Source organism: Capricornis sumatraensis, chromosome 12, assembly GCF_032405125.1.
Source record: "Capricornis sumatraensis isolate serow.1 chromosome 12, serow.2, whole genome shotgun sequence".
NCBI lineage: Eukaryota > Metazoa > Chordata > Mammalia > Artiodactyla > Bovidae > Capricornis > Capricornis sumatraensis.
In genome coordinates this window covers 43,980,260-44,007,114 of record NC_091080.1, presented here as the reverse complement: position 1 = coordinate 44,007,114, position 26,855 = coordinate 43,980,260, and the positions used below count along the sequence as shown (strand labels likewise).

Genomic DNA, 26,855 nt, shown 5'->3' with positions numbered 1-26,855 from the left:
CCTGAGAACTGGTTACTTCCACCAGCCTCCCCTCCACCGCATCAAGCGCCAGAGCATTAACTAGCGTCTGTTATAACCACTGCGGAAGCTGTGGATCCCTATTAAATACAAGGTACCATTATTTCTGTTTTAACTTTATAATCTGAATTCTTGACAGTTCCAATCCAACTGCCCAAAACTGCTGAAGCTGACTGATCTGGAAACCTGGCCTGAGGTTTCACACAAGGAGCGAACTGGCGGTTGACAAGGTTCTTCAGAGACACACCTTGTGCAGTGTTAGGGCAGGCCCATGCCACGTACGGACAGCTCCAATCCCCGCACCTCTAACTGTGTGACTCTAGGCAAGTAACCTCAGCTCTCTGGCCTCAGTGTCCTCATCTCATCAGGACTGAGTTCAAAGCCGTGCATGAGAAGGGCTCAGGGCGCTGGCAGGCACACAGACAGGCTCCTAAAACAGCACTCATCACTACAATCATTGCTACCGCGACCCAGATGAAAACAGCAGATACACATTTCTGTAACTACCTCGTAACTTCTGCCGTCTTTAAATTCTATCAATTTCAAACATAAACACATTTAGTCACCACTGTTAATGTCTTTTAAATATTAGTAACTAAAAAAGTGAGAGCTAAAGTTACCATTAATACACACTAGCTACTGATCACTCTAGAGAGACTGGTTGGTAAATAAAGCATCACCTGGTGTGGTTTGTCTGCTCGCTGAAAAAAGTCACAGTAAATGTACCCCAGCAGTCCTTCTGATTCATGAACCACGGCCTAGGAAAAAAAGGTTGATTTACTGGTGAATGAAGCCACCAGAACTTCCAAAAGTAGAAACACATTAGAACACCAGAACCTGCACATAAAACACCAACAGCCACCAATGCAGACATTTTATGACTTTCTGCTTCCAAGGTCACCTCAAGGTGGGTCCACCATGCCTTCAGCCCCTTCTGCTGTGTCTCTGGGGTGACTGGCGACCTCTGATGGGAGAGGAACCCTCCCAACAAGCCCTGAGTCCTGACCACAATGCCCGTGCCCTGGCTCTTCCCTGGGCCTGAGCCAGCCCAGGACGGCAGCACAGCGACCCCGCCCGCAGCCCAGGAGGTGAGGACGACTGTGCACCAAGCACGGCGGCGTGGGCTTCGGCCGAAGAGCAGGGAGCGATGCCTCCTCCTGGGTCAGCCCCGCGAGGCACAGCTCAAGGAGAGCGGGTCTCCATCCACCTCTGCATAAGCAGGGCCTCTACCGGACAGCACCTCAACTATTCGGGACTCCAGCAAGCCTCCATGAAGCATCCACGTGGTGCCAGGAACTGCTCAAGGCATTGGGGAAAGCTGCCCAGTGAAGGGAGCTCCCTCCTGAAGCGGCTCCTCCATTGCCTGCCTGCACTGGGTCCTGGCACTCTCCTGTTAAACTTTCTCCCTTCGTGGCATCGCTGCAGGTTATTCATCTGTGTGACGCACAGCAGACTGCTGGCTGTTTAGTAACTAAGCTTAATCTACAATCACCAAACACAGCCAGGCAACAAGGAAGACAGTCCACACTTCTTAGAAAACGGTGATGAGGGTACGGGTACGGTGCGCTAAGCCAGAGCACTAAGCCTGAGGGCCGCAAACCCTCAAACCCCACCAGGAAAAGCAACACCGGCAGCTCACACGAAGTGGGTCCTGATGGGAGGGCCCCGGGGTCGGAATGACTGTCTAGGACTCACACCAGCACACGGGCCACAGCCCAGCCGCCAGTGCACACGTGGGCTCAACCTTCTATCCAACTCCTCAGAAAAGTATTTTCTCAGAGAAAGAACTCTGCTGCTACATGCTTACCCTACTCTCTTGCAACAGCGGATTCTAGAGAACAGTGTTCTTTCACAGTGTCCTGAACGAGAGCAGCAGCCTGGATTAAAGCGCTGTGAACAGGGTACCAGGCCCCGCAGACGGGAGCGTGCTCTGCCCCGGGCACTCACCAGTTTGCGGACGTCCTCACTCCACACCTCGCCCTTCGCGGGCTGCTCCCCATACAGCGAGACCCCCAGCAGCCTGCTGAACAGGAGGCTCAGGCCCTCCATGCAGGCGCCCAGGGAGAAGAACGGGCAGTAGAGACTGGGCTCGATGTTGAACCTGCCGAGGAGAAGCAGCCGCGTTTCTGTGTGCTTCAGCTTCTAGAGGGGAGTGCAGCTCACTCTTCATTTGTAAACCAGGAGTCAAGGAAGGATTGAATCATGAAGTGGGTCTCTACTCTGGAGGGGTTTTCAGGCCTATTTTTCTTCAGAAGAGCAGCAGCCTGATTACTACGGTAGTGAGGGAGACACCAGGGGTAGAGGCAGGCAGGAGACGCTCACGGGGTCTACAGAGGGAAACCACAGAAGCCCGGGGACAGGCTGCAGGGGACAGGCCCAAGAGCGCAGCTTCCGGACCGGGGAGTGGCCGCCGGGCAGGCGCTGGCCGCGTGGGCGCCAAGTGAAAGCACAGCTGCCCAGTTAGTGGGCAGATGCTCAAGACACATCGATCCTGCCTTCTCACACGGGAGCACTTCTCCAGACACACACCTCTCAGCCCGAATCAGTCCGCTGTAGTATGGGGGATCCCAGGGCATCAATTCCTACAGCAGAGAAGCTTACCGTTAGGAAAGCTGGGATGATTTCACAGTTTTCATCAATAATGCAGCCAGTTTATAAAATATAACCTGTTACTGTAACAGGAAAGTTTTCTAAAAACCCTAGGAACTCATCATCTGGTAAGAGTTTCATTCCTTACTCTCTACTCTGCCTTTCCTGTAATCAATGAGCTGAGAGGCAGAAATCAGCTATACTTGCAGAATTGGGGGAAAAGGCAGACAAATGTCATTCTAAAATGTCAATTACTAGAAGTCGACATTAACAGATGAAATTAGCCACGTTGAAATCTACCCCAGATGTGGCCCATATGTTAATCCACAAGACAGTGCAGGTGGGTTGGGGAACTAAGCGCACGACTAGGGCCCTTTCTGGACCTAAGCAGGAAGCTTAGGGTGGATCCCAGGAATGAAAGCAGCAGTTTAGACCGAGCCGTGGCAGAATTACCCCTGAACTTGGCAAAGAAAACATGTCATAAAGAAGCACTTGAACAGTCATTCCTGACGCCGGCTGCAGAGTGGAGACAGAGCTGGGAACCCTGCAGGGGCCACCCTCCCCCGGGGGGCGGGCTGGCAGGTGACAGAGGGCAGCAGCCGGGCCAGACGTGGTCAGCCTGGCTCAGGTGCGCAGCCCACGTGTGCTGGCCCCCAGTGTGTCCCCACCTTCCATCTGCCCCTCACATACCCCTGAGTCCACCCTCTGTGAGCCAGGCCTGACCTGCGCCGGACTCCCGTGCTCCTCTCTCCCTGGGCTTCATCCCTGGCTGTCGTGGGCCTCTCACTTCTCCCAGGGCTGCTCTGTGTCATCTCCCTGGAGGGGTCATCACTGCCCAGGCCTTACGAGACAGCCCCTCCACCCGCCTGCCTGCACTATTCCCTCTCGAGCCCCCACCCGGCAGGACCGTGCAGGCTGACTCTTCCTGTCTTCACTCTCACTCCGCCCCAGGTGTAAGCTTTGGGAGGGCAGGCTGTGTTTCCCTTTTCCTACTGTGTCCTGGCACTGAGCTCTGCCTGCTGTGCAGCAGTCCCTCATGAGCTGTTCTCTGAGTCACTCAACAGCACCTCCTGGAGAGTATACTGCTTAGAAACACAACTCCAGGCTCTGAGCAGAGCTCTATGAACAGGGAGTCCGTTCTTACGAACGGGGTTTGAAAGGTTAAGTTTAGACACCATCTCTTCTCAAGATGCATAGCATCTGCTGGCCCACAGATGTCAGTCAGTCAGTTCAGTCACTCAGTCGTGTCCGACTCTTTGTGACCCCATGGAATGCAGCACGCCAAGCCTCCCTGTCCATCACCAACTCCCGGAGCTACTCAAACCCATGTCCATCGAGTCAGTGATGCCATCCAACCATCTCATCCTCTGTCATCTCGTTCCCTTCTCCTCCTACCCTCAATCTTTCCCAGCATCAGGGTCTTTCCAAATAAGTCAGCTCTTCGGATCAGGTGGCCAAAGTATTAGAGCCACAGATGTCAGCCACAGTTTAAAAGTAAAGAACAACATTGTAAATCAGCTACACTTCAGGAAAAAATAAAAATAAAATAAATGAAGGGAAAGCAAAGCAGCAGGAGCGAGAGGAGCACAGGGCACTGCAGGCCTTGGTGGGGGCAGAAGACAATGGCTGAGGCCCCAGGGCAACGGAAGAGAAAGGGCAGGTCAAGGAGGCTGTGACGGGAAAGCTAGGAAATAGGAAGGCAGTCTGAGAACTCTCTGAAAATGTTAAACAAAAGGGGGGAAGGCCCATCAGAAAACTCCCTCCGGAGGAGCCCCGAGGGCCTTCCGGCATCTAACTCAGAGCCATGGCACCAGGAAGGCAGTTGAGTCGCAAGAAGGGAGCAGGACACCGGCCAGAAAACCAGCTCCTCAGGCACACGCGTCACCCGGGAGAAGAGAGACTACTGCGGCCAGGGCCGTGGTGACAGCGTGGAGCGGGGAATGGTTCCCAGCGCCAAAAGACAGAGCCCTCAGCCAACAGACTGTATATAATAAAAATACCTCTGGACTTCCCTGGTGATCCAGTGGTGGAGAATCTGCCTGCCAACGTAGGGGAAGTGGGTTCGATCCCTGGCTGGGTAACGAAGATCCCACACGGCACAGAGCTACTAAGCTCGCGAGCCCCAACTGCAGAGCCCGCCCCAAGGGCCCCCCACACCGCGACTAACACCCAGGGAGACAAATAAATAGAAAAAGGAAAAGAAACTCAGCATGGTCACTTACAGAATTTTGAGGATTTAGTTTCATTTTCATCCCTCGAATCATCTCAAAATCTTTCATAGTTCTGTAAAACAGGTTTATCATTAGTTGCGAGGACAAAATTTTCACAAGTAGATTATAAAAGACGAGTTTGCTTCTGCAACTTTCCAGTAATCATGATAAATTTGTAGGAAAAATGTAAACTAGTATTAATCCAAATTTTACATGTGTTAGAAGCGACAGTGATACATTCATCAGTAAACTACTGTAATTTTTACCTTAAAAAGCTGATATTTGTCTTAAAATGGAAAAAATTTGGAAAATTTAAGTGTTACAGAATATGCAAAGTATTCATCAGTAAGCTTCAAATCACTACTTTTTGCTATACTTTAAAAAGGAGACTAACAATTTAGTTTCTCTAAAAGAAGATTGTACTTAAGATTACCATTTATCATTTTCCCCTATCAAAAAACTAGCTGGGCCATAATCACACATGCACTTCATATTTGCAGAATATCAACTTTCTGTTGGAATTAACTTCTATAATTAAAAAATATAGTTCACTAAATATAATTTTAAAATCTTCACTAAAAAAGTCTGAAGATCAAGTTTGCTTAAAATATCTATAGCTACATACAAGTGAAAAAAGAACAAATAAAGCTTAACTAGCAGAGCAAAGTAGAATAAATTCTCAAATAACTGCATAACTGACACTACTTCATTCTATCAAAGCCACAAAAGCTCACTGCATTAAGAATAAGAAAGATCATTTCAGAACTAATAAATATAATGCAAATTAGAGAGGACTGGGTTCTAAGGCAGTAGTTTATAACGGAAACTGAAAATTGGAGCTAAAATTTCATATGCGGGTGCAGTCAAGGAGCGAACAGGGGTCAGACAGCTCCGCAGGAGAGAGAAGACGGTGGTCCTCCACGACCCCGCCGAGCCTTGTGCTGGAGGCCTCGTGCTGGCGGTCTGAAGACTCCTGGGGGCTCGGCCCCCAGAGAAGCATGACCAGAGTGGCGAGGACCAGGCCAGGGGGGCTGGGCAGGCAGAAGGCCGGCACTGTGGCAGAGGGACCACCAAGAGCAGAGAGCCTTGAGTTACAAACACTGGGCACTCTTATCACACAACACAGCAGACGAGAGCCACCCATTATTTACGCCCAAAGAAGAGCAAGACTAGGTGACCAACTCATTACAGGCTAAAATACATAGTTTCAAAAAAGGTTTGGGAGATTTTAAACAGTCCACCTCAGTAATGAGTTCCTAAAGACGACTGGTTAGTTACAGAGGACAGCCCAAGCGTTCGGGACAGTCACCCCCAGAGGACAGCTGTGAGCTTTCAAAGTACAGCTCACTGTCAGTGTCTGACCCGATATTCCAACACCTATATTCTTCATGGGTCACTTCCTAATTCTTTCAATAAATCTTTAAAAGTCTTTTTTTAAAAAAAAAGAAAAGCTAAATCATGTATACTCTAAAAAGCAGAATAAAAAAAAAACAAACCTTTCAGAGAGTTTGTCAGACAGTTTCTCAAGGAACTCCATGACAGTCTCTAAAACAAAAATCCCAAAGAAAATATCTTTAACTACATGAAATAAAATGAACAAACATGTTAAAATTACAATGTTGTGACCATAAATCCATTCAATACAGTGTCTTTAAAGTGATGATTCTCAAAGGAAAGCAGGGCTCCTAATACTCGACACTTTTAGATGAAAGTTCATCAAAGCTGACACCATGAACTCCAGAGCCTTAGATGATACTCCCCCCAAAAAAGAGCTAACAGGAAGCAAAAGAAAAGCATCCAAAATCTCAATCTATTTCTATATCTATTTATATGTTTTCTGTATCTATTTATATGTATAAAGGAAAAAAAGTTTTTGTTTTTTTGATAGCTAGACTGATTTGTTCATAAAAGTCTGCACAATTTAGAAACATCAGATTTTAAAAATCAATGTTTTTCTGAGTAAGTGTTTTTCTTTTTAAATACACAGCAGAATAATCTATTCAGGATCTATATTGGAAGAAAATGTAGCAAAATTAGAACACTAAAACTTTAGATTCTCCTCCCTACAACAATGCAGTTGGGAATGTAAACTGGTGAAGCCACTGTGGTGAACGGTATGGAGGTTCCTTAAAAAACTAAAAACAGAGCTCCCCATGCCCCTGCAGTCCCACTCCTGGGCATATATCCGGAGAAAAACATGATCTGAAAGGATACACGCACTCCAGTGTTCACTGCGGCACTGTTTACAACAGGCACGATGTGGAAGCAACCTGTGTCCAAGCAAAGGGATGGACAAAGGTGTGGTATATGTATGCAATGGAACATTACTCGGCCATTAAAAAGAATGAAATAATGCCATATTCAGCAGCATGGATGGACCCAGAGAGTGTCATACTGAGTGAAGTAAGACAGACAAGGAGAAATATTGTATGGCATCCCTTAATGTGGAATCTAGAAAGAAATGATACAAATGAACTTAGAAAACAGAGAGACAAGCTTATAGAACTAACTACTGCCCCAGATGGAGGGGTGGGGGTGATAGTTAGGGAGTTTGGAATGGACATGGACACACTGCTATAGTTAGAATGTATAATCAACAAGTATCTACTGTAAAACATGGAGAACTCTGCTCCATGTCATGTGGCAGCCCTAGATGGGAGCAGAGTTTGGGAGGCAATGGATAGATGTATATACGTGGCTGAGTCCCTTCACTGTTCATCTGAAACTATCACAACATTGTTAACTGACTGTACTCCAGTATTAAAAAATTTAGGCTGTTACAATTTTTTTTTAACTACTTAAAATACTTCAGCCATAAGTCATTATACTGCAGAAACCCATAAAAGCAATGCAGTGGAATTACGATTATTTCCCATAACAGGAAATTTTTCATGAGAATTTTTGAATTTAGCACTTCTAGGCACTGATTCATGTGTATAGAGCTTTTCATACATATTTTAGAGTAAGCTACAAATGTTGTTTTTATGTTTTCAGATGATCTTTTCTATGGTTTTAATTTCTTGCCCTCTTCAGTTTACCTCGTTTCTGAGTAAATAAAAGGCTGGGGAAGGAATGGGCCTGCTATAGGAAGACATGGTCTCTCGTCACCATCAACAGAGATCCCACCCGCAAACACGGCTTGGAGTATCGTGTTAGATGGTGCTAACACTTTTAGGAAAAAACTGTTATTTAGCTCAAAATAAAACCTTATTTCAGGATGTCAAACCAGTGGGCACAGGGTACTGTTTTCAAATATTTATCTGTGCATGCTTTTCATCTCAAAATAATTTTGTACTGACGTTCACCCGTTTTCTTTCTCTAGCTCTCCTGAACAGGAAACATCCACCTCGATTGCCTACCTGGGACACTGTCCTGTGAAGAGCAGTGAGTCTGAGCCGCCTGAAGGCAGTCGCACGGCTCCTGGCAGACAGCTCCTGACGCGCCGGTCCCGGGCCCACCGTTGCCTGCCAGCCCTCGCCCCGCCTCCCTGCCTTCTGCCCACTGGCCCCCACTGCCCACCTCCATCCAGTTTCACTTTCCGCATGGAACTTTCCACAGCCACCCAAGTGTCTGTAAACCTCCTGAGCTCCTAAAACCCTAGGGCCCTGTGGTGCCTAGTCAGTGCGTTCAGCACTGAAAGGACACTGACCAGGATTAAGATTTATCTTCACGTGGCCCTGTCCAAGCTCCCCAACTAAACGCTGCAGGCCCCAAGCACACAGGTCACACCATACATGACTGTGTGTGCAGAGTCCAGCTCCAAGACACCTTCCCACGGACCACCCCGTGAGCTGCGGACTTGCTGGCCGCTGCTTGGGCATCTGTGTCAGCCCCAGCTGCCCCCAGCACTCATCTCAGCATGTCCCATCCATCGCCCACCCTGGTCGCCATCTGCACACCGACCGGCATCTCACTGAACTCGGACCACCGTGCTCCCGGCCCCACCCCCATCGGCAGGACTCCGTCTTCCCAGTGGCTCGCTCGCAGGCCTGGCTCTCCTTCAGGTGCCCGAACGTGATGTCTCAGCACATGTGCAGCCGCCAGCAGCCTGGAGCCCTGCAGGCTCCTGATGGCAAACACGCCCTCCTGCCCCCCTCCTGCAGCTGCTCTCTGCACCCCTCATGATGACCCCTGCCACCAACCACGGACAGCCCTGTTCAAACCACCTCCCTAAGCACAAACCTTCTCCACTTGTGCCCACTCCTTCCCACTCTCCTCCGTGCTCCTCCTCAAATGTGGGAACCCCGTCTGGATCCCAAAGACACACACGAGAGAGAAAGAAACAAGGCAAGGTGGCTTCACAAAAACCTGGGAGAAGCTATGGGCCCCACAGAGAAAGAAGGGCTGGACACCGGATGGACAGAGATAGCATGGAGCCTGCAGGAAAGGTGACCCTCCCCCTGCAGGGCCGTTCCCAGTGACCCCACAATTCCATCCAGATGCATGGATGGAAACCCATGGTGTCCACTGCCGTCTCCTCCCGCTCAGCCCAACACCAAGTCATGTGAATTCAACCCTGAATATACAGCGAGTCTGAACAACCCCCCAGCATGGCCACCCTACTGAGGACTTGGGTCTAAAGTGTAACTGTAATTTAATCGATGCCTTTGAAAATTACACCATTTTCATTGTGATACATTTTCTCTTATACGTGATGAATCATAAAGAACTCAACGAAAGACAAGGTAAGTTTTTCACAAACTCCCAGAGAGACGCTCCTCACCCCCAACCTTGCCAAGCAGCCCTCTTCTCTCTCAAAAGAGGGGTCTTATATGACCTAGGCTACACTCAACCCAGCCTCCAGCAGAAACACTGATCACCCATCCCCTCCCACACTAATTCTAACCAGTGTGGTTAGGCTGAGCACAGAAATGAGCTGAGTTAAAAGAAAAATAATGCAAATCATCAATGATTCATCAATGAAATAAAAAGTATGACTTAGCTCAGTTCAGTTCAGTCACTCAGTCGTATCTGACACTTTGCAATCCCATGAACTGCAGCACACGAAGCCTCCCTGTCCATCACCAACTCCCGGAGTTTACCCAAACTCATGTCCATCAAGTCAGTGATGCCATCCAACCATCTCATCCTCTGTCGTCTCGTTCCCTTCTCCTCCTGCCTTCAATCTTTCCCAGCATCAGGGTCTTTTCAAATGAGTCAGTTCTTCGCATCAGGTGGCCAAAGTATTGGAGTTTCAGCTTCAACATCAGTCCTTCCACCCAGGACTGATCTCCTTTAGGATGGACTGGTTGGATCTCCTTGCAGTCCAAGGGACTCTCAAGAGTCTTCTCCAAAACCACAGTTCAAAAGCATCGTTTCTTCGGTGCTCAGCTTTCTTTATAGTCCAACTCTCACATCCATCACGATCACTGGAAAAACCATAGCCTTGACTGCTGCTGCTGCTGTCAGACCTTTGTTGACAAAGTAATGTCTCTGCTTTTTAATATGCTGTCTAGTTTGGTCATAACTTTCCTTCCAAGGAGTAAGCATCTTTTAATTTCATGGCTGCAATCACCATCTGCAGTGATTTTGGAGCCCCCCAAAATAAAGTCTGACACTGTTTCCACTGTTTCCCCATCTATTTCCCATGAAGTGATGGGACCAGATGACATGATCTTCGTTTTCTGAATATCAAGCTTTAAGCCAACTTCTTCACTCTCCTCTTTCACTTTCATCAAGAGGCTCTTTAGTTCTTCACTTTATGCCGTAAGGGTGGTGTCATCTGCATATCTGAGGTTATTGATATTTCTCCTGCCAATCTTGATTCCAGTTTGTGCTTCATCCAGCCCAGCATTTCTCATGATGTACTCTGCATATAAGTTAAATAAGCAGGGTGACAACATACACCCTTGACGTAATGCTTTTCCTATTTGGAACCAGTCTGTTGTTCCATGTCCAGTTCTAACTATTGTTTCCTGATGTGCATACAGATTTCTCAAGAGGCAGGTCAGGTGGTCTGGTATTCCCATCTCTTTCAGAATTTTCCACAGTTTATTGTGATCCACACAGTCAAAGGCTTTGGCACAGTCAATAAGGCAGCAATAGATGTTTTTCTGGAACTCTATTGCTGTTTCGATGATGCAGCGGATGTTGGCAATTTGATCTCTGGTTCCTCTGCCTTTTCTAAATCCAGCTTGAACATCTGGAAATTCACAGTTCACGTATTGCTGAAGCCTGGCTTGGAGAATTTTGAGCATTACTTTACTAGCATGTGAGATGAGTGCAATTGTGTGGTAGTTTGAGCATTCTTTGGCATTGCTTTTCTTTGGGACTGGAATGAAAACTGACTTTTCTAGTCCTGTGGCCACTGCCGAGTTTTCCAAATTTGCTGGCATATTGAGTGCAGCACTTTCACAGCATCACCTTTTAGGATTTGAAAGCGCTCAACTGGAATTCCATCACCTCCACTATCTCTGATGCTTCCTAAGGCCCACTTGACTTCACATTCCAGATGTCTGGCTCTAGGTGAGTGATCACACCATCGTGATTATCTGGGTTGTGAAGATCTTTTTTGTATAGTTCTTCTGTGTATTCTTGCCATCTCTTTTTAATATCTTCTGTTTCTGTTAGGTCCATACCACCTCTGTCCTTTATTGAGCCCATCTTTGCATGAAATGTTCTTTTGGTACCTGTAGTTTTTTTGAAGAGATCTCTAGTCTTTCCCATTCTATTGTTTTCCTCTATTTCTTTGCACTGATCACTGAGGAAGGCTTTCTTACCTCTCCTTGCTATTCTTTGGAACTCTGCATTCAGATGGGTATATCTTTCCTTTTCTCCTTTGCTTTTCACTTCTCTTCTTTGCACAGCTATTTGTAAGGCCTATTCAGACAGCCATTTTGCTTTTTTGGATTTCTTTTTCTTGGGGGTTGTCTTGATCCCTGTCTCCTGTACAATATCACAAACCTCTGTCCATAGTTCATCAGGCACTCTGTCTATCAGATCTAGTCCCTGAAATCTATTTCTCACTTCTAGTGTATAATCATAAGAGATTTGATTTAGGTCATATCTGAACGGTCTAGTGTTTTTCCCCACTTTTTGCAATTTAAGTCTGAATTTGGCGATAAGGAGTTCATGATCTGAGCTACAGTCAGCTCCTGGTCTTGTTTTTCTGACTATAGAGCTTCTCCATCTTTGGCTGCAAAGAATATAATCAATCTGATTTCAGTACTGACCACTTGGTGATGTCCATGTGAAGAATCTTCTCTTGTGCTGTTGGAAGAGGGTGTTTGCTATGACCAGTACATTCTCTCGGCAAAACTCTATTAGCCTTTGCCCTGCTTCATTCTGTACCCCAAGGCCAAATTCGCCTGTTACTCCAGGTATTTCTTCACTTCCTACTTACAATGAAAAGGACATCTTTTTTGGGGGTTAGTACTAGAAGGTCTTGTAGGTCTTCATAGAACTGTTCACCTTCAACTTCTTAAGCATTACTGGTCAGGGTATAGACTTGAATTACTGTGATATTGAATGGTTTGCCTTAGATACGAAAAGAGATCATTCTGTCATTTTTGAGACTGCCTCCAAGTACTGCATTTCGGACTCTTTTGTTGACCATGATGGCTACTCCATTTATTCTAAGGGATTCCTGCCCACAGTAGTAGATATAATGGTCATCTGAGTTAAATTCACCCATTCCAGTCCATTTTAGTTCGCTGATTCCTAAAATGTCATTGTTCACTCTTGCCATCTCCTGTTGACCACTTCCAATTTGCCTTGATTCATGGACCTAACATTCCAGGTTCTTATGCAATATTGCTCTTTACAGCATCGAACCTTGCTTCCATCACCAGTCACATCTACAACTGGGTACTGTTTTTGCTTTGGCTCCATCCCTTCATTCTTTCTGGAGTTATTTCTCCACTGATCTCCAGTAGCATATTGGGAACCTACCGACCTGGGGAGTTCATCTTTCAGTGTCCTATCTTTTTGCCTTTTCATACTGTTCATGGGGTTCTCAAGGTAAGAATACTGCAGTGGTTTGCCATTCCCTTCTCCAGTGGACCACATTCTGTCAGACCTCTCCATCATGACCTGGCCGTCTTGGGTGGCCCCACAGGGCATGGCTTAGTTTCACTGAGTTAGACAAGGAGCAGCGGCTGTGTAGCACAGGAGCTACCCCACGTCCAAGGTCAGGAGCGCTGGCCGTGAGGAGACACCCCACGTCCAAGGTCAGGAGTGGTGGCCGTGAGGAGATACCCCACATCCAAGGTAAGCAGAAGTGGTTGCGCTTTGCTGGAGTAGCCATGAAGAGATACCCCACGTCCAAGGTACCAGAAACCCAAGTAAGATGGTAGGCACTGAGAGAGGGCATTAGAGGGCAGACAGACTTAAACCACAATCACAGAAAACTAGCCAATCTGATCACACGGACCACAGCCTTGTCTAACTCAATGACTTACTCAAAGTGCACATAAAGTACACTAGTTGTGCAAATATATTCCAAATGATTAGCTCTGTTTAAAAATCATTCCTAATAAAGAAGCAAAGTGTCTCACTAACTAGTCTCCAAGTATATTAAAAATAGCACAGTAACTTTAGCTATTTAAAGTCAGAAGTTCAGCTTCATAAAAACCCTGTTTTGTCCTTAAGAGTTGGGTAAACAGGCTCACCTGGACTTTGGGCGATTGTTCCCTGGAGGGCCCTGTGGGAGTAGGTAGGATATCCTACCAACTTTGCCAGGAGGTCTCTGCTGCTGAGCAACTCTTCTAGACGTTTCAATTGACCAGCATTGGGATAAAGAAAAATTTTATAAGCAGCTTCTCGCACCTATGTTTAAAAAGTGGATGGTAAAAGACACACGTACCAAGATACAAAGTCCTATATGATAATAACACATGCTACCTCCCACCACTTTACTCTGCAGGTGAGCAATGCTTAAACACGAGGCCTCGCACAGGCTGGATGAAGCTTCTAGGCTCGTCACCGAGTGTGGGAGACACATCGCACTTGGCCCGAGTTCTCTGCTATGGGCAGAGGGGCAGGGGGCTGAGGTTCTACCTGGCACATGTGAGACACCACCAACCAGGTGATGTGAGACTGCGTGCATTAGACTATGAGTCCCCGGAATGGCCAGCGCTGCTGTCGCTCACCATACTTTGAGGAACTCTTGACAACAGGAATAATCAACCATTTTCATTATTCAAAGCATTTCCCTGATAGCTCAGTTGGTAAAGAATCTGACTGCAATGCAAGAGACCCCAGTTGGATCCCTGGGTTGGGAAGATCCCCTGGAGAAGGGAAAGGCTACCCACTCCAGTATTCTGGCCTGGAGAATTCCATGGACTACAGTCCATGGGGTCGCAGAGAGTTGGACACAACTGAGCAACTTTCACTTTCAGTCTGTCACAGAATTAATCATCCCTGTTCAATTTTTAGTATTTAGTAAACATTAATATATTTTTAAAGGTGTGATCATGTGACCCCTGAATTTCGGGCTCACAAGCCACGGCCCCAGACGAGGCCAGAACTACACAGAGGATGGAGCCCACGCACCAAGTCGTCGGGCGCTTCTGCACGCAGACTGTCCACCACCACGTGTTCCCCAGCCAGCTCGAAGTGATGCCGGATGCGTTCCGGCAGGACACGCTTCTCAATCGTGTTGGGTAAGTGGGTTCCCATGAGAAATGCGCTGCTCAGATCCAAGATTTTAACGTTCAGGTCCACAGCTCTTTTACGCTGTATGTGGGGGCAGTCAAGTTATTTAAAGTAACATTTCACAACAAATTGGTAATCTATAAAGACGCCAGTCAACATTTAAAGTTGAATTATAATTTAATAAGGTATTAAGTGATAAAATGAATAACAAATACTGCATCATAAATGTTTAATACACAATAATTGTCTACAAATGCTGACTCTATACTTTTGGTAGGTATTTAATATCCTCACCAAAAAGTTATCCTAATGGTTCTACGGTGCTTCTATACTTTAAGATGTACCTAACTCCCGGAGTTCTATTTCATGTCTAGGTTATACAACACGTCTGTGAAATGAACAATGGGAGGTACAGTCCTTCCCTGGCTCCGAAAACACCCTAGTTAAGAGAGGCAGGGAGCAGTGGGCTGGATGAATCTGTCTGATATGACAGTATCTGAGGCACAGATTAGAAACCAGACTCAGCCTTAAGAGATGAGATACAAGGGCAAGGGAAGGAAGGTGCAATTAACGCAGCTCTTCAGTGAAGTGTGGTAAAGGGCACTTGCAAAGCTCAGCCAGGCTTGCTGGAGCAGCCACAGGAGGGCAGCAGCCCAGAGGCGAGGGGGGCTGGGCTGGACCCGCTTCGGGGGTCGGGTGGGAGACCACAGCCCCCAGGCATGCATCTGGCAGTTTCCAGTCTCCGCCAGTCACGATGGACAGAGCGGGGTCGACCTTCTCCTCGGTCACCCCTAGGACACAGCCTCCTGAGAGAACCTGTGCCATCACCGGGGCACCCCATGTTTGGGATCAAACTTAAAAACCGTCGCCCATATAACTGGTTAGGCCTCCTGGGGACAAGGAGGAATCTTCAGTTACTCGTCACGGGACGGCCAGATAGGCCCTGGACTCACGACAGGCTTCAGGTGACACCACAGGCAAGCCTTCCAGGGGAAGGGGCAATGGCTATGGACAGATTCTAAACTGTACTGTGACCCTAAAGGATGACCAAGTGTATTTCTTAAAAGATAAATATAAATATGAACAGAGCAGGTGTACCCTTGATAAGACACTGGAAAAAATGAACTGTAACTTAGTAACAAAACATTTCAGTATAGAAAAATCAAACTTCATGGGAAAAATGACTTTTCAGATGATTACTCTTTGCTTGTTTTGTTTCTGACATGGCCATCTGTCACCACCTACTGGTGACCAGGAGAAAAACAAGACAATGAAAATTGGAAATCATACGCTAGTTTCAAAATTTTTCCTCAAAGCCTTTACTATTTAAAACAAAAAAGTGATACAATTAGTTATTCCAAAGAAGTGATCACCTGTTACAACCCCTGGAAAAATAAAAACTGTTCCCTGACTTTGCCAACAGTCTGCTAAGCATGTCATTTCATCCTTTGAGGAGAATTAAACATGCAAACTTGGAGCTCTGCGAATGCTTTGAAACTGTTATATTTATTATATGACTGCTTAATGACACACTTCCTCTAATTTAAACTTTTAAACTATATTCACGAGACCTTAAAATGTAAGTAAGGAATAACCTGGAAAGAATACAGCAAGAACACAGGCCTTCGTGGCTTACAAGTCATGCTGGCAGCTTTATGTGGAGTTCTCTTAGAAAGTGTGCCATGTCTCCCGCGCCCTGTCCGAGTGGAGCCCCCAGAGAAGAGACACAGAAGCGACCAGAAAGGATCTCGCAGGTGTGTCCAGGGCAGGGATCACGTGACGACACACCCGCACTGCGTCTCAACGACGCTTCTGTGTGTCCGCGTGGAGACACTCATCTGCAGGTTTCCTCCTCACTCGCAGTCCTTCATGACACGGCCTATCTCACCCCACCTCCAAGACATCCGAAACACCCCGCTGTCTGGAATCATACCTTGATTCTGAATTATCGAGGTGACAGGCAAACTTTCAGAGAGCACTCAACATTCAGGAACAGTAACAACACACCAACCAAGTACCAGCAAAACAACAGGAGCTGAAACACGAAGTTACCTTTTCTCGGTCTAGATGGATTCCGCTGATTTCAAAATCGAACATAAACAGTTCGGCCACTCGCCTGTAAATACAATAAGTGCCAAGTTAGAACAGGTAATAATAATTAAACAAAAATAAGTATTTTGCAAAATGAATCCGTCCTTTTCAACCTTACTGCCAAAATGCCAGATGTTTCAACACACACACACATGATTTTTCTGAAACCAGGAGCTTAACGTCTCAGGAGTTAGGAAAAACAGCTGGCCAGCCGGGGGTTACGCCCCCCGGGGGACTACATGGTATCACACACATCATGCAGACTGTACAGGCCTTAGACTGAGTGAAACGAGTCAGTACTCCAAGGAGGCCATTTTTTCTGCATTTTTTTCCCTAGAGGAAACGGACATCTTTTCAACTGTCTATCGTCTACAGTATCTGTTGCACACTACACTCGAGCACCAAACAAGCACTGTGGACCACACACACACGCACGCCTGCTGGCATGAACGTGTGCACGCGGACCTATGCCACGCCTCCTACTCTACTCCACGCTGCTCCTGGGCAAAGACTGCTATGCTGAAATAAGTCCATCATGTGATGTGTTCTGCAGAACATGAAAAACAGCTATGATTAGCTTTTCATGTAGGAGCTTACTCCTTTATTCAGAGCACAGACCTGTGAACACCACTGTGATAATTACTTATCTCAACTCCATCTAAATCCCAATCATTAAAAAGATAAAATGGTTTATGCTTGGACAGTTTTTCAAAGGCTTTCTGCACCAGAGTCTCAGTTTCTCATCCAGCCAGCAGCAGCTACTCAGAGCGTCACTCTTTGATGCCGTGGTGGAAGCGGAGTCCGTGGGCTCAGGAGGATGGTTTGCTTCCTTCTTAATCCTGCTACATGGTAGGAGCCCAGCTCAACTGGAACACGTCTTTCTGTCGGTAGCATTTTTTTTTTAAACTACTTTTTTCTGGAACTAAATTATCCAAGTATTTGATTTACTCTGCTGTCTTCCTTGACTTTTCACAATAGGGACATTCATCTTGCTGATGACCGTGCCGATACACTGAATGAACAGAACTATTACCAGTATACACTTACTGCACACTGCTCCACGTTTAACAGCCACCTGTTGCTTTTCCCTATTTTGTGGATAAGGGTTTCAGGAAAAGAACACCCATTTTTCTGTAAGACAGTTCACTTTTTTCTTTTTAGGTTATGTGTAAGGCATCAAAACATAGTAACTATATTAATCCTTCAGCATATAAGTGACACCTGTCCTGAGCTTCCCAGGTGGCTCAGTGGTAAAGAATTCACCTGCCAATGCAGGAGACCTGGGTTCGATCCCTAGGTTGGGATGATCCCCTGGAGAAGGAAATGGCAACCCACTCCAGTATTCTTGCCTGGAGAATTCCATGGAGAAAGGAGCCTGGTGGGCTACAGTCCATGGCGTCACAAAGGGTCAGACACAGCTGAGCGACGAAGCAACAGAAACAGCAAACACCGGCCCTATCATTTATCCTGACTCTTAACTTTGGAAGGGCTTTGCTAGAGCAAAGCTTGCAACTTTCATACAATCAAATCAATCTTCCCTTTTGTGGTCTGGTTTTGATCTCATGTGAAGAAAGATCTTCCACACTCCAAGTTATCAACAGTTTGGGATTTCTCTTTTTTTTAATATTTAAATCTTAATTTACTTTTCCATTGGCCTAACATCACTTACTGAAAACCAAGCTTTTCCTTCCAGATGTGTTCTATCATGCATTAAATACAATCCTATGCATTTGTGTCTGGTCAGACTTTTCTCTCATCTCTCACTGAACTAACGGACTCTTCAGGTGTAAGTATAACGCTATTTTAAATACAGTATTTTTATGCGTCTTAGTACCAGTGCAAGTTCTCTCTGTAGCATTTTTCTCTACTAGATTTGTCCTGCTTGTCCTGGCATATTTTTTGTTTATGACTTCAAAATCATTTTAAATAACAACAAAAACCTTCTTTAGATGTAAGTTGGATACTATCAAACTTACAGACCAGAAAAGAACACTGACATTTCTTCTCCTTATCAAGAATACAGCATGTTTCTCCATTTAAACATCTTTCACGTCTCCCAGGATGGATGGGTACGTGTGCGTGTGCAGGCTTGCAGCCTGCCCTCCAGAGTGTACTCCATGCTGCCTCACAGCTTTTGCAGCTCTCATGACTCTGCGACTTGCCCTCCATTCTGTTTTCTGGAGACTCTGCTTATTATATTCTCTGCAAACAAGGAAGCTCTTGATGGTTCTAGACAACCCCAAGTGAAACAGGTTTTTTTATGGATGGGCTTCTCTGAGACTGATTACTGAGATTTTCCATAAGAGGAAAATGTATTAATATGCATGATTTCCAAACTTACTGATCAATGGGTCCCTTCTGGCAATTCTCTGATACCTCACAGAACTAGCGTTTCAAGGAAGGCACTAATGATAAGATGGTGCCATTTCTCCTGCACAGGACCTTGTCATGATGGATACTGAGTCTCTAGTGCTCTGTCTCAGCCACTGTAGGCTCCTCCGTCTCTCTCGAGGTGCCTCTGGGGTGCTGGCCAACGCTCCCAGTGATGGACAAGCGCCGTGGCAGCCCAGTAATTATCACTTCCAAGTCTTGTTTCCGCTCACTCACACGTCATCCTTCTTTTCTAGAATACGGGTCTTCTACCCAGCTTATTTTTCTCAATATGTTTATCATTCTGTTATTTTTAAAATCCTATTGGCATTTATGAGAAACGTGTGCTTCCCAGGTGGCTCAGTGGTGAAGAATCCGCCTGCGAATGCAGGAGACATGGGTTCAATCCCTGATCTGGAAGGATCCCACGTGCCAGGGGCAACCAAGCCCGTGCACAACAACTACTGAGCCCGTGTTCTGGAGCCCGGGAGCTGCAACCACTGAGCCCACGTGTCCCAGAACCTGTGCTCCACAGGAGAAGCCACTGCAACGCGAAGCCCACGCACAACCAGAGAGTAGCTCCCGCTCGCCACAACTGGAGAAAGCCCACGAGCAGCAGTGCAGACCCAGGGCAGCCAAAAATAAATACGAAAGAAATGTAATAGAAATGTGGTCCATGTCCAATTAGCACAAGTCCTCTGTACCTCAAATGGTCCGCCAGTCCACTTCCATTTTTATACATTAAATACAAGAAAGCAAACCTCAGTAAAGTCAGATCATGAATAACCCGTCGTTACTCAAAGCCAGTAGCAGCTGAGTAAAACTGGCACAAACAGCAGGCATTCAACTTCAAACCACCTCGCTAACAAAAGTAGTAACAGTAAAGTCACGATCAAGACAGGTTACTGTGCTGGTGCGGCCCGCTTCACTTGTACCATGAGCGTCAGGATCGCTGAAGTGAGTCAGGACTGCAGATACCTGTCCACAGGCAGACAGGTGACAAGCCCCTCCCTGCCCCTCGGCCAGCATGTCACCCACACACCACATCAACACAAGACGCCAGGGGACAGGGTTCACTCGGGGTCACGGGCACGGTGGAGGCAGGAGAACAGAAAGCAGGAAGAACCAAGCAAGGGTCTCATAGATAAAAAATATACAAGTACAAATAGCCTCACACAAAACACTAATCTCTGCGCCTTGATACAAATAATACACAGATGAGTTAATGACAAACTATGATATTTTATAATACATCTGAGCAAAGAAATATAATATCCAAAATCCTATATCAAGTGTGTTTGTATATTGAGCTACAAAAGAGGTCTTCTCAACTAATAAAGGGTATGAATCAAAGCTGACCATCTCAAGGATCTGGACATTCACCAGTAAATGAATCCAATTTGCTTCTATCTTCTGCTGTATCCATGACAGAACTTTAGGAACGCAGCTGAATGGAATGGTCAGCCTTGCAGTGCCTCCGCGGCTGGGGGAGATGCTGAGATGTGCAGGGAGCAGGTCAGACCTGGCCCTGCCCTCGTGGAGCCTCCCATCCAGCGGCTGGGAGATGCTGACTGGACCCACTGGCAGAGGAGAGGCTGCTGGAGCGACAGGACCAAGAGAAGCAGGAGGACAGGGTGAGACGCCATCTGAGCAGTGTCCGTCACCTGGAAGAAACCGCCTGGACACATGGGCTCTGAGGGCAGAGACACCAAAGTCACAAGCACAGTGAACACAAACGAGCAGTACCTGGTTTCCGGATCAAGGGACTCCACAAGTTTCTTATCAGCTAGTAACCTCTGCAAACTTTGATATAATTCCACATTTGTGTTCAACCTAGAAAAATTACAAATGAAAAAAATTAAATTATTTTCTAGTACCTTCTGGTTTGTCTTTCCATGAAGAGAACAGTGTCAAGTTCTAGCGCACACCTGGCCAGAGGCCAAAAGCTTGGGCCATTGTTTCATTTCTTCTTCCAATCAGGAAGAGCAGAACCACTGTTAGTTCAGGGAAGGCAGCGTGCGAGAACAACGTGTCCCAGGTGGTAGAAGTGTAAACCTAAAGCCACAGGAAACAGCTGCAGCCAGAAGAGCAGATAGGGCCTGAGCCCACCTCCATCGAGAGCCAGCCTCATGGGGTCAAGCGAAGACACTGGGCCGACACTCCCGACAGCACCTCTCGACAGGCCGTGGCTCCTGCCGTCCGCCCTGGAGACAGGAGCGCAGGGCCCGTAGGGCAGGTTGCACCTGGAGCCCGGCAGACAAGAGTTCAGGCCGGCGCCCGGGGCTCCTGCTCATCTCCGGGGAGCCCCTGCTCCTGTCCCGTCACCATGCCGGGGTTCCAACTTGCAGCAACCAGTTCACCCATCGAGGAGCCAGTTTTCACAGCCACCGTCCCCAAGAGCGTGAGAGCTGCTGGTGGGGACAGCAAGGCAGCCCTCAGGCCCCGCCAGGAGCCCCCGGGGGGAGAGGAGCCCCCTTTCCCAGCCGCCTCTGGTCTCAGAGACGCAGGCCCTGACGGAAGCCTGACACCCTTCCCGGGGGCGTCCTGCCCCTCCCTGTTACCCTAACAAGCACACTTAGTTTACCTCAGAATCACTTTAAAACGATCAACTCCCCCTGAGCCCGGCCTGCTGCAGCACCCACGTCACCTTTATGGCCTCCCCAGGGCCAGCCCCGGGGGCTGCAAGGCCACCACATGGAGGTAAGCCACTGGCCTCACCCTGCAGACCCGGCATTGGGGTGACAGTGCTTTAGCCACCACCTGCCCAAGATGCTAAAGGGCCCATAACCGAGGGGGAGGAGGATCCCGGGCGTCCGCTGTGCCCGACCCCCACCTCCATCACAGGCGTTTTAGTCACCATCTCCCCTTCCCACAGCAACCCCGAGAGCAGATCACCGTGCCAGCCGTCGACAGGATGAGGACCGAGTGACGGGACAGGCAGGGAAGCAGCCCAGAATTCTGTGGTGGGCACCCCCTCCCCGGCCAGCACCCCCGGGGAGCCCACACCCACTTCTCCACCATGGTGCCGATGCTCCGACAAGCCTCCTCTGCAGCCTCCCTGAACGCCGCCTCGGGGTGAGCAATCTTCACAAAATCGGCCTAAAGGAGACACAAAACCAGAAGGACATTTATGGGAAGCCCACTCCCAGGGTCTGAGGGCGAAAATGAAAATGTGCCGTCTGGCTTCATCCGGGCATTTCCATTTCTGGAATTCTCCTTCTCACTGCTCATTCATGAATCCCGTTATTCCCAGGAACCGAGTCGGTTTCATCCAAAGAAAACCTTTACCAACTTTTAAACATGAAGTAGATTCTTCCTCATTGTACTGTTCAAAACAGCACACTCTGTTTTCAAATAATCCAGAACTTTCTAGCGTTCACACCATGGTTCTCACACAAGGACACTGACCTGGCTCCAGGGAGCCTCTCTGGGAGGCTCTGCCTGTTTGAACAGACGCCTGGTGCGGTTTCCAGGCTGAGTGAACTGCACTCCAGCCTTTGCGCAGAAGACAAAGGTATGTTCTCGGCTGCCTTTAAATCAACATGAATTCCCAGGGGCAGCCTGGTGGGCACAAGACTAGGGCCGCTATTGTGACTTTAGAATTTAACTAGGCCAGAATCCTCTTTTTTAAATGTGCAAAACTAGATTTCAGACTTCATGTTAATTACAGGGGAAAATGCGGGAAAGCTGCAAAATACTACATGTATTCTTCATTCTCATGAAAACAACATGCGCATAACAGGAAATAAATCACCACGAAGTAAAATTTCCTGATTTTATTATCAAATAGTTTTCAACGTAGAAACATTTAAATCCATAGCCTGAGACGACATCTGACACGACAGGAGGACAGCATTAGTAGAATGGCACCTGAGAAGCGAGCTGCATAAAGTTTACAGCAAGTTATATAAACCACTTGTCTCCATGCCACAGGATTTACAAACAACATTAACATTCAAAACACCATTTTAAGGTAAGCAATACTGTTACACAGGACTGTGTCAAGAAAAGAAAACAAAGGACCAGCTGGTGGGAAATGTAGTTTATAAAGTCTATGCCTTATGTTACTGATCTTACTAGCAGACAAAACCTTAAAAATTCAAATATGAATAACGTTCTCTAAATTTTTTTTACCCAAAGATGAAGATTCTTGAGAGTCCCTTGGACTGCAAGGAGATCCAACCAGTCCATCCTAAAGGAAATCAGTCCTGGATATTCACTGGAAGGACTGATGCGGAAGCTGAAACTCCCATACTTTGGCCACCTGATGTGAAGAGCAGACTCACCGGAAAAGACTCATTGGAAAAGGCGCTGGGAAAGACTGAAGGCAGGAGGGGGAGAGGGCGACAGGATGAGATGGTTGGATGGCATCACCGACTCAATGGATATGAGTTTGGTTAAGCTCCGGGAGTTGGTGATGGACCGGGAAGCCTGGCATGCTGCAGTCCATTGGGTCACAAAGAGCCAGACACAACTGAGTGATTGAACTGAACTATACATATATAAGTCACATCCTAGCCTTTCTGAATGAAATATCAAACTTCATAAACACAAAAACTTTTAAAATAGAGCAAGTTACAGAGCAGAGAAGCTAAAATCTTCTAGGGAAAAGCAGGAGTGAAAATGTGTAACAAACAATGGAACACTGGAATTAAAGTGGAGCAGGATGACAAACACAGCAAGTTCTGGGATTTCTGAGCACAAAGCCGACACCTGCTCTCAGGTAAGTGAGACCTACTGACAGCATCTACCTTTCAGGTTCCAGTGACACGACCAAGCAGAGGAGGTTCTGACAGCACGTCTGTCACACTCCCTTGGGACAACTGCATGCTGGAGGGACAGAACCCAAACCCAGAGCAGCCAGGAAGCAACTGAAGGAGCCGGAAGCATAGCTCACCTGACTCCCAGGAAAAGCCTTCAGGAGGAATATCCTGTCCATTTCCTTACGAGTGGGACACCTGCCTGCACTGGGGACTGTACGGTGATCAATAATCAGGAGTATGACTGCCCAGAGCAGGAAGAAGGAAACTCCCCAGAAAAGGAAAAAGCAGAGATGGGGACTGCTATGCTGGGGAAAAAGTCAACCTCAAAAGGTAAATACGATTCCATTTACCTGACACTTTAGAAACGACAAACTATAGGAATGGAGAACAGGTCAGAGGTCGCCAGGAGAGAGGTGAGGTGGGTGTGACCCTCAAGGAGTGTTTTGGAGTGATGGAAGAGGCACGTGTCCTGATCACGGGGGTGGCTGCGTGCACACAGGGTCAACACAGAACGGCGCCGGACCCTGCACAAAGCTGATCTTACTATACGACGTCTCACAAGATGGGCAGGCGACCTTCCTGTCACCTTCCAGTGAAGGTTCTGTCCGGCCAAGGTGGCAGCCAGCCCCTGGAACAGTGAGAGCACGGCCTCTGTGGTCAGACTGTCTGGACTCAGGCCCAGATCCATGGCTCACAGGCCGGGGGACTCATCCTCCGAGTGCCTCTTTCCTTGTTGGAAGGCAGATGTGCAAGGAGGTTAAATCAGCCCATCCAGGTACAGCCCTCGCCAGGGTCAGGTCTAAGAGCTACGAGCAGTCCACACCAGAGCACAACCACCACACGCTTGGAGTCTATGTCTGCCTCACGGGGCTGTGTTCCTGGTGCCTGGCTCTGGCTGGGGGCCCCATAGAGAATGAGCATGGAGGAACAGCTGCACAGACAGGAAGGGTTGTGGCCTGCAGCCCCCTACACCCAACAACGTCTTCACCCACAGGGCCGCTCGAGACGCGGCCCCTGGCCGAGAGGAGTCCAGTTCCCAACTCAGCTGGCAGAGACCTGCGTGCACTTCCATCTCAACTCCAAGTGTGGGGGAAAGACGCTTTTATACATCGTTTGATGTGAACACCTTATTTTGAACTAGAAGATATTCCTGAACAGGTTTCTAAAATCTATTTTATAAGAATTTTATTATAAATGCACAGATAAGCATTCTACTAGAATTCCAGTAGAAGTTCTCATAAATGAAGATCCTTTGTCACCTGAAGACTCTTCCCCACGTGAGTAACCCCTCTTTCATTGCATGTTGCACAGCTGTTTGATTACATACACATACTCAAGTTTAAGTTCTAACTGTGACCTTTCCCTGTACATTCTTTCCATTCAATGGCTCACTTCACAATAACAAACGATGGCCAACAGCTCTCAAACACTTCAGACGTTCTCCACCTTGCAGTCCACTACTGAACCTCATAACCTGGACTGAAACTGTAACAGTGGGAGAGGTGGCCTTCAGCCCCGGCCCGGCCCCTCACTCACCAGGTCGGCCACCCTGCACAAGGAGTCCGAGAGCTCGTCGAAGATGAGCACGGTCCGCGGCCCGGGCGGCGTGGCGCACACACGCCGCACCAGCTGCTCCGTCTTCCTCAGGGCCTTCTCCTGGGCCACGCGGAATCCTTCTGGGGCACTGAGCTCAGGAACGCCAAAGAGACCCTGGAACCCAAAGAACAGCTCCCACTGAGAACAGAGCATGTGAACTGGGGGTATTATAGACAAACACTTTTCTCATACACAAAATCTCAGCTTTCATTGGTATTTCTTATCATCACAACAACTGTCATCACCGGTATCCCTCTCACATTACCCGAGATGTTCCACGTACACGACACTGGAAAGGAATTTTTCTTCAATTTTTATTTTATAGAAAAAAAGAAAAAAACCAGAATGATACACATTCAAAATCCAGCTCTGTCACTACCACAGAACAGCCAGGATTACATGACACACATTTTTAAAAAACATTCTAGCAGCGCCTGGCACGCAGAAAGCATTTAACAGGTGGCAGCTGTGACCACCATCTGCTGTGTGACCCTCGTCAAGTTCTCACTCCTCCATGGCCTAATGTCTTCACGGGACCCAGGGGGTTAATAGATGCTCGGACCCAGGAACCAGGGGACTCCGTTCTCAGGACCCTGCCGGGCACTGAGTGAGGTCCAGGACATGGCACCCAGCACTCCACAAACAACGCAACAGGGACCACAAGTGGACGACTGAGCACATACATATCTTTAAAAGAGCGAATAAACATGCCAAACCAAGTCACAGGCTGAAACTGGCAGCAAATGCTACACTTTGCACAAGCATCTCAACACCCTGACAAAGATAAAAAAATCACTAATCTAATGGGAGGGACTGTCTTCTTGCACTGGTTCAATCACACTTGCTGCAACACTCGGGAAGGCAGTGTTCTATCACTCAGAACCCACAAGCACTTCTTACACATGCAGTGCCTGCCGAACGTGCACCATGGACTTTCAGGGGCTCTCGTAGGGCACAAACTAGCACCCTCCTTTTACAGATAAGGAAACACACTCTCAGAGCTTGAACAGTCTGCGGTCACTAGGTCACAAGTGCAAGAGACGGGACTTGAACGTGCTCCAAGCACCCCTAAAGCCTACACTTTCTCTGCACGTGGACTGCAGCTTGCATTGGTAAGTCTCTTTGCAGAAGGCCAGCACCAGGACTAGGAACCCTGCTCTTCCATCAGTTTAACCAGCAACCCAACACAGGGCCTGACATAGGCGGGAACTCAGGAATGAGGCAAACTAACAAGCCAAACGCTTAGCTGTGCAGATCAGATGTGTAGATGCTTGCCAACTGCAGGGAATACGAAGAGGTCAAACTGAGGCCTGTCAGGCCCACAGTTTCTGCAGGACTGGAGGCAAGAGACTGTTAACTTCTGTTCAAAATACATTGAGTTGGAGAAAATAAAGACAAGGGCAGAGTAGAATCAGGGCCAAAGCCTTTTCTGGTCTTTACAGAGATCTAACCTGACTTAATCACAGACTGTTTGTTGTCACCTCTCAGTACACTGCCCCACACTCCTCTCAGGAATTCTGAACCTCAGCCTACCAGCTATGGCCATGTTGAAAACCTACATATGCCTTAAGGTTTCTTTTTTGAAATAAAAGCCAACTCACATATTTGAAAATCTGCTATCACC

General features: G+C 47.5%; 1 protein-coding gene across 1 annotated transcript in view; it reads right to left on the bottom strand.

Annotated features, from left to right (window-relative positions):
• MIPEP (mitochondrial intermediate peptidase) overlaps nt 1-26,855 on the bottom strand; it is an 80,203-nt gene that overhangs the window by 51,467 nt on the left and 1,881 nt on the right. Inside the window, exons 3-13 of the mRNA XM_068984363.1 lie at nt 25,172-25,345; nt 21,883-21,971; nt 20,619-20,705; nt 16,464-16,527; nt 14,310-14,492; nt 13,427-13,583; nt 6,314-6,362; nt 4,830-4,890; nt 2,548-2,600; nt 1,966-2,119; nt 699-776 (exon numbers count right to left, since the gene is read on the bottom strand). Coding sequence (XP_068840464.1) covers nt 699-776; nt 1,966-2,119; nt 2,548-2,600; nt 4,830-4,890; nt 6,314-6,362; nt 13,427-13,583; nt 14,310-14,492; nt 16,464-16,527; nt 20,619-20,705; nt 21,883-21,971; nt 25,172-25,345 — 1,149 coding nt within the window. The remainder of the gene's footprint in view (nt 1-698; nt 777-1,965; nt 2,120-2,547; nt 2,601-4,829; nt 4,891-6,313; nt 6,363-13,426; nt 13,584-14,309; nt 14,493-16,463; nt 16,528-20,618; nt 20,706-21,882; nt 21,972-25,171; nt 25,346-26,855) is intronic.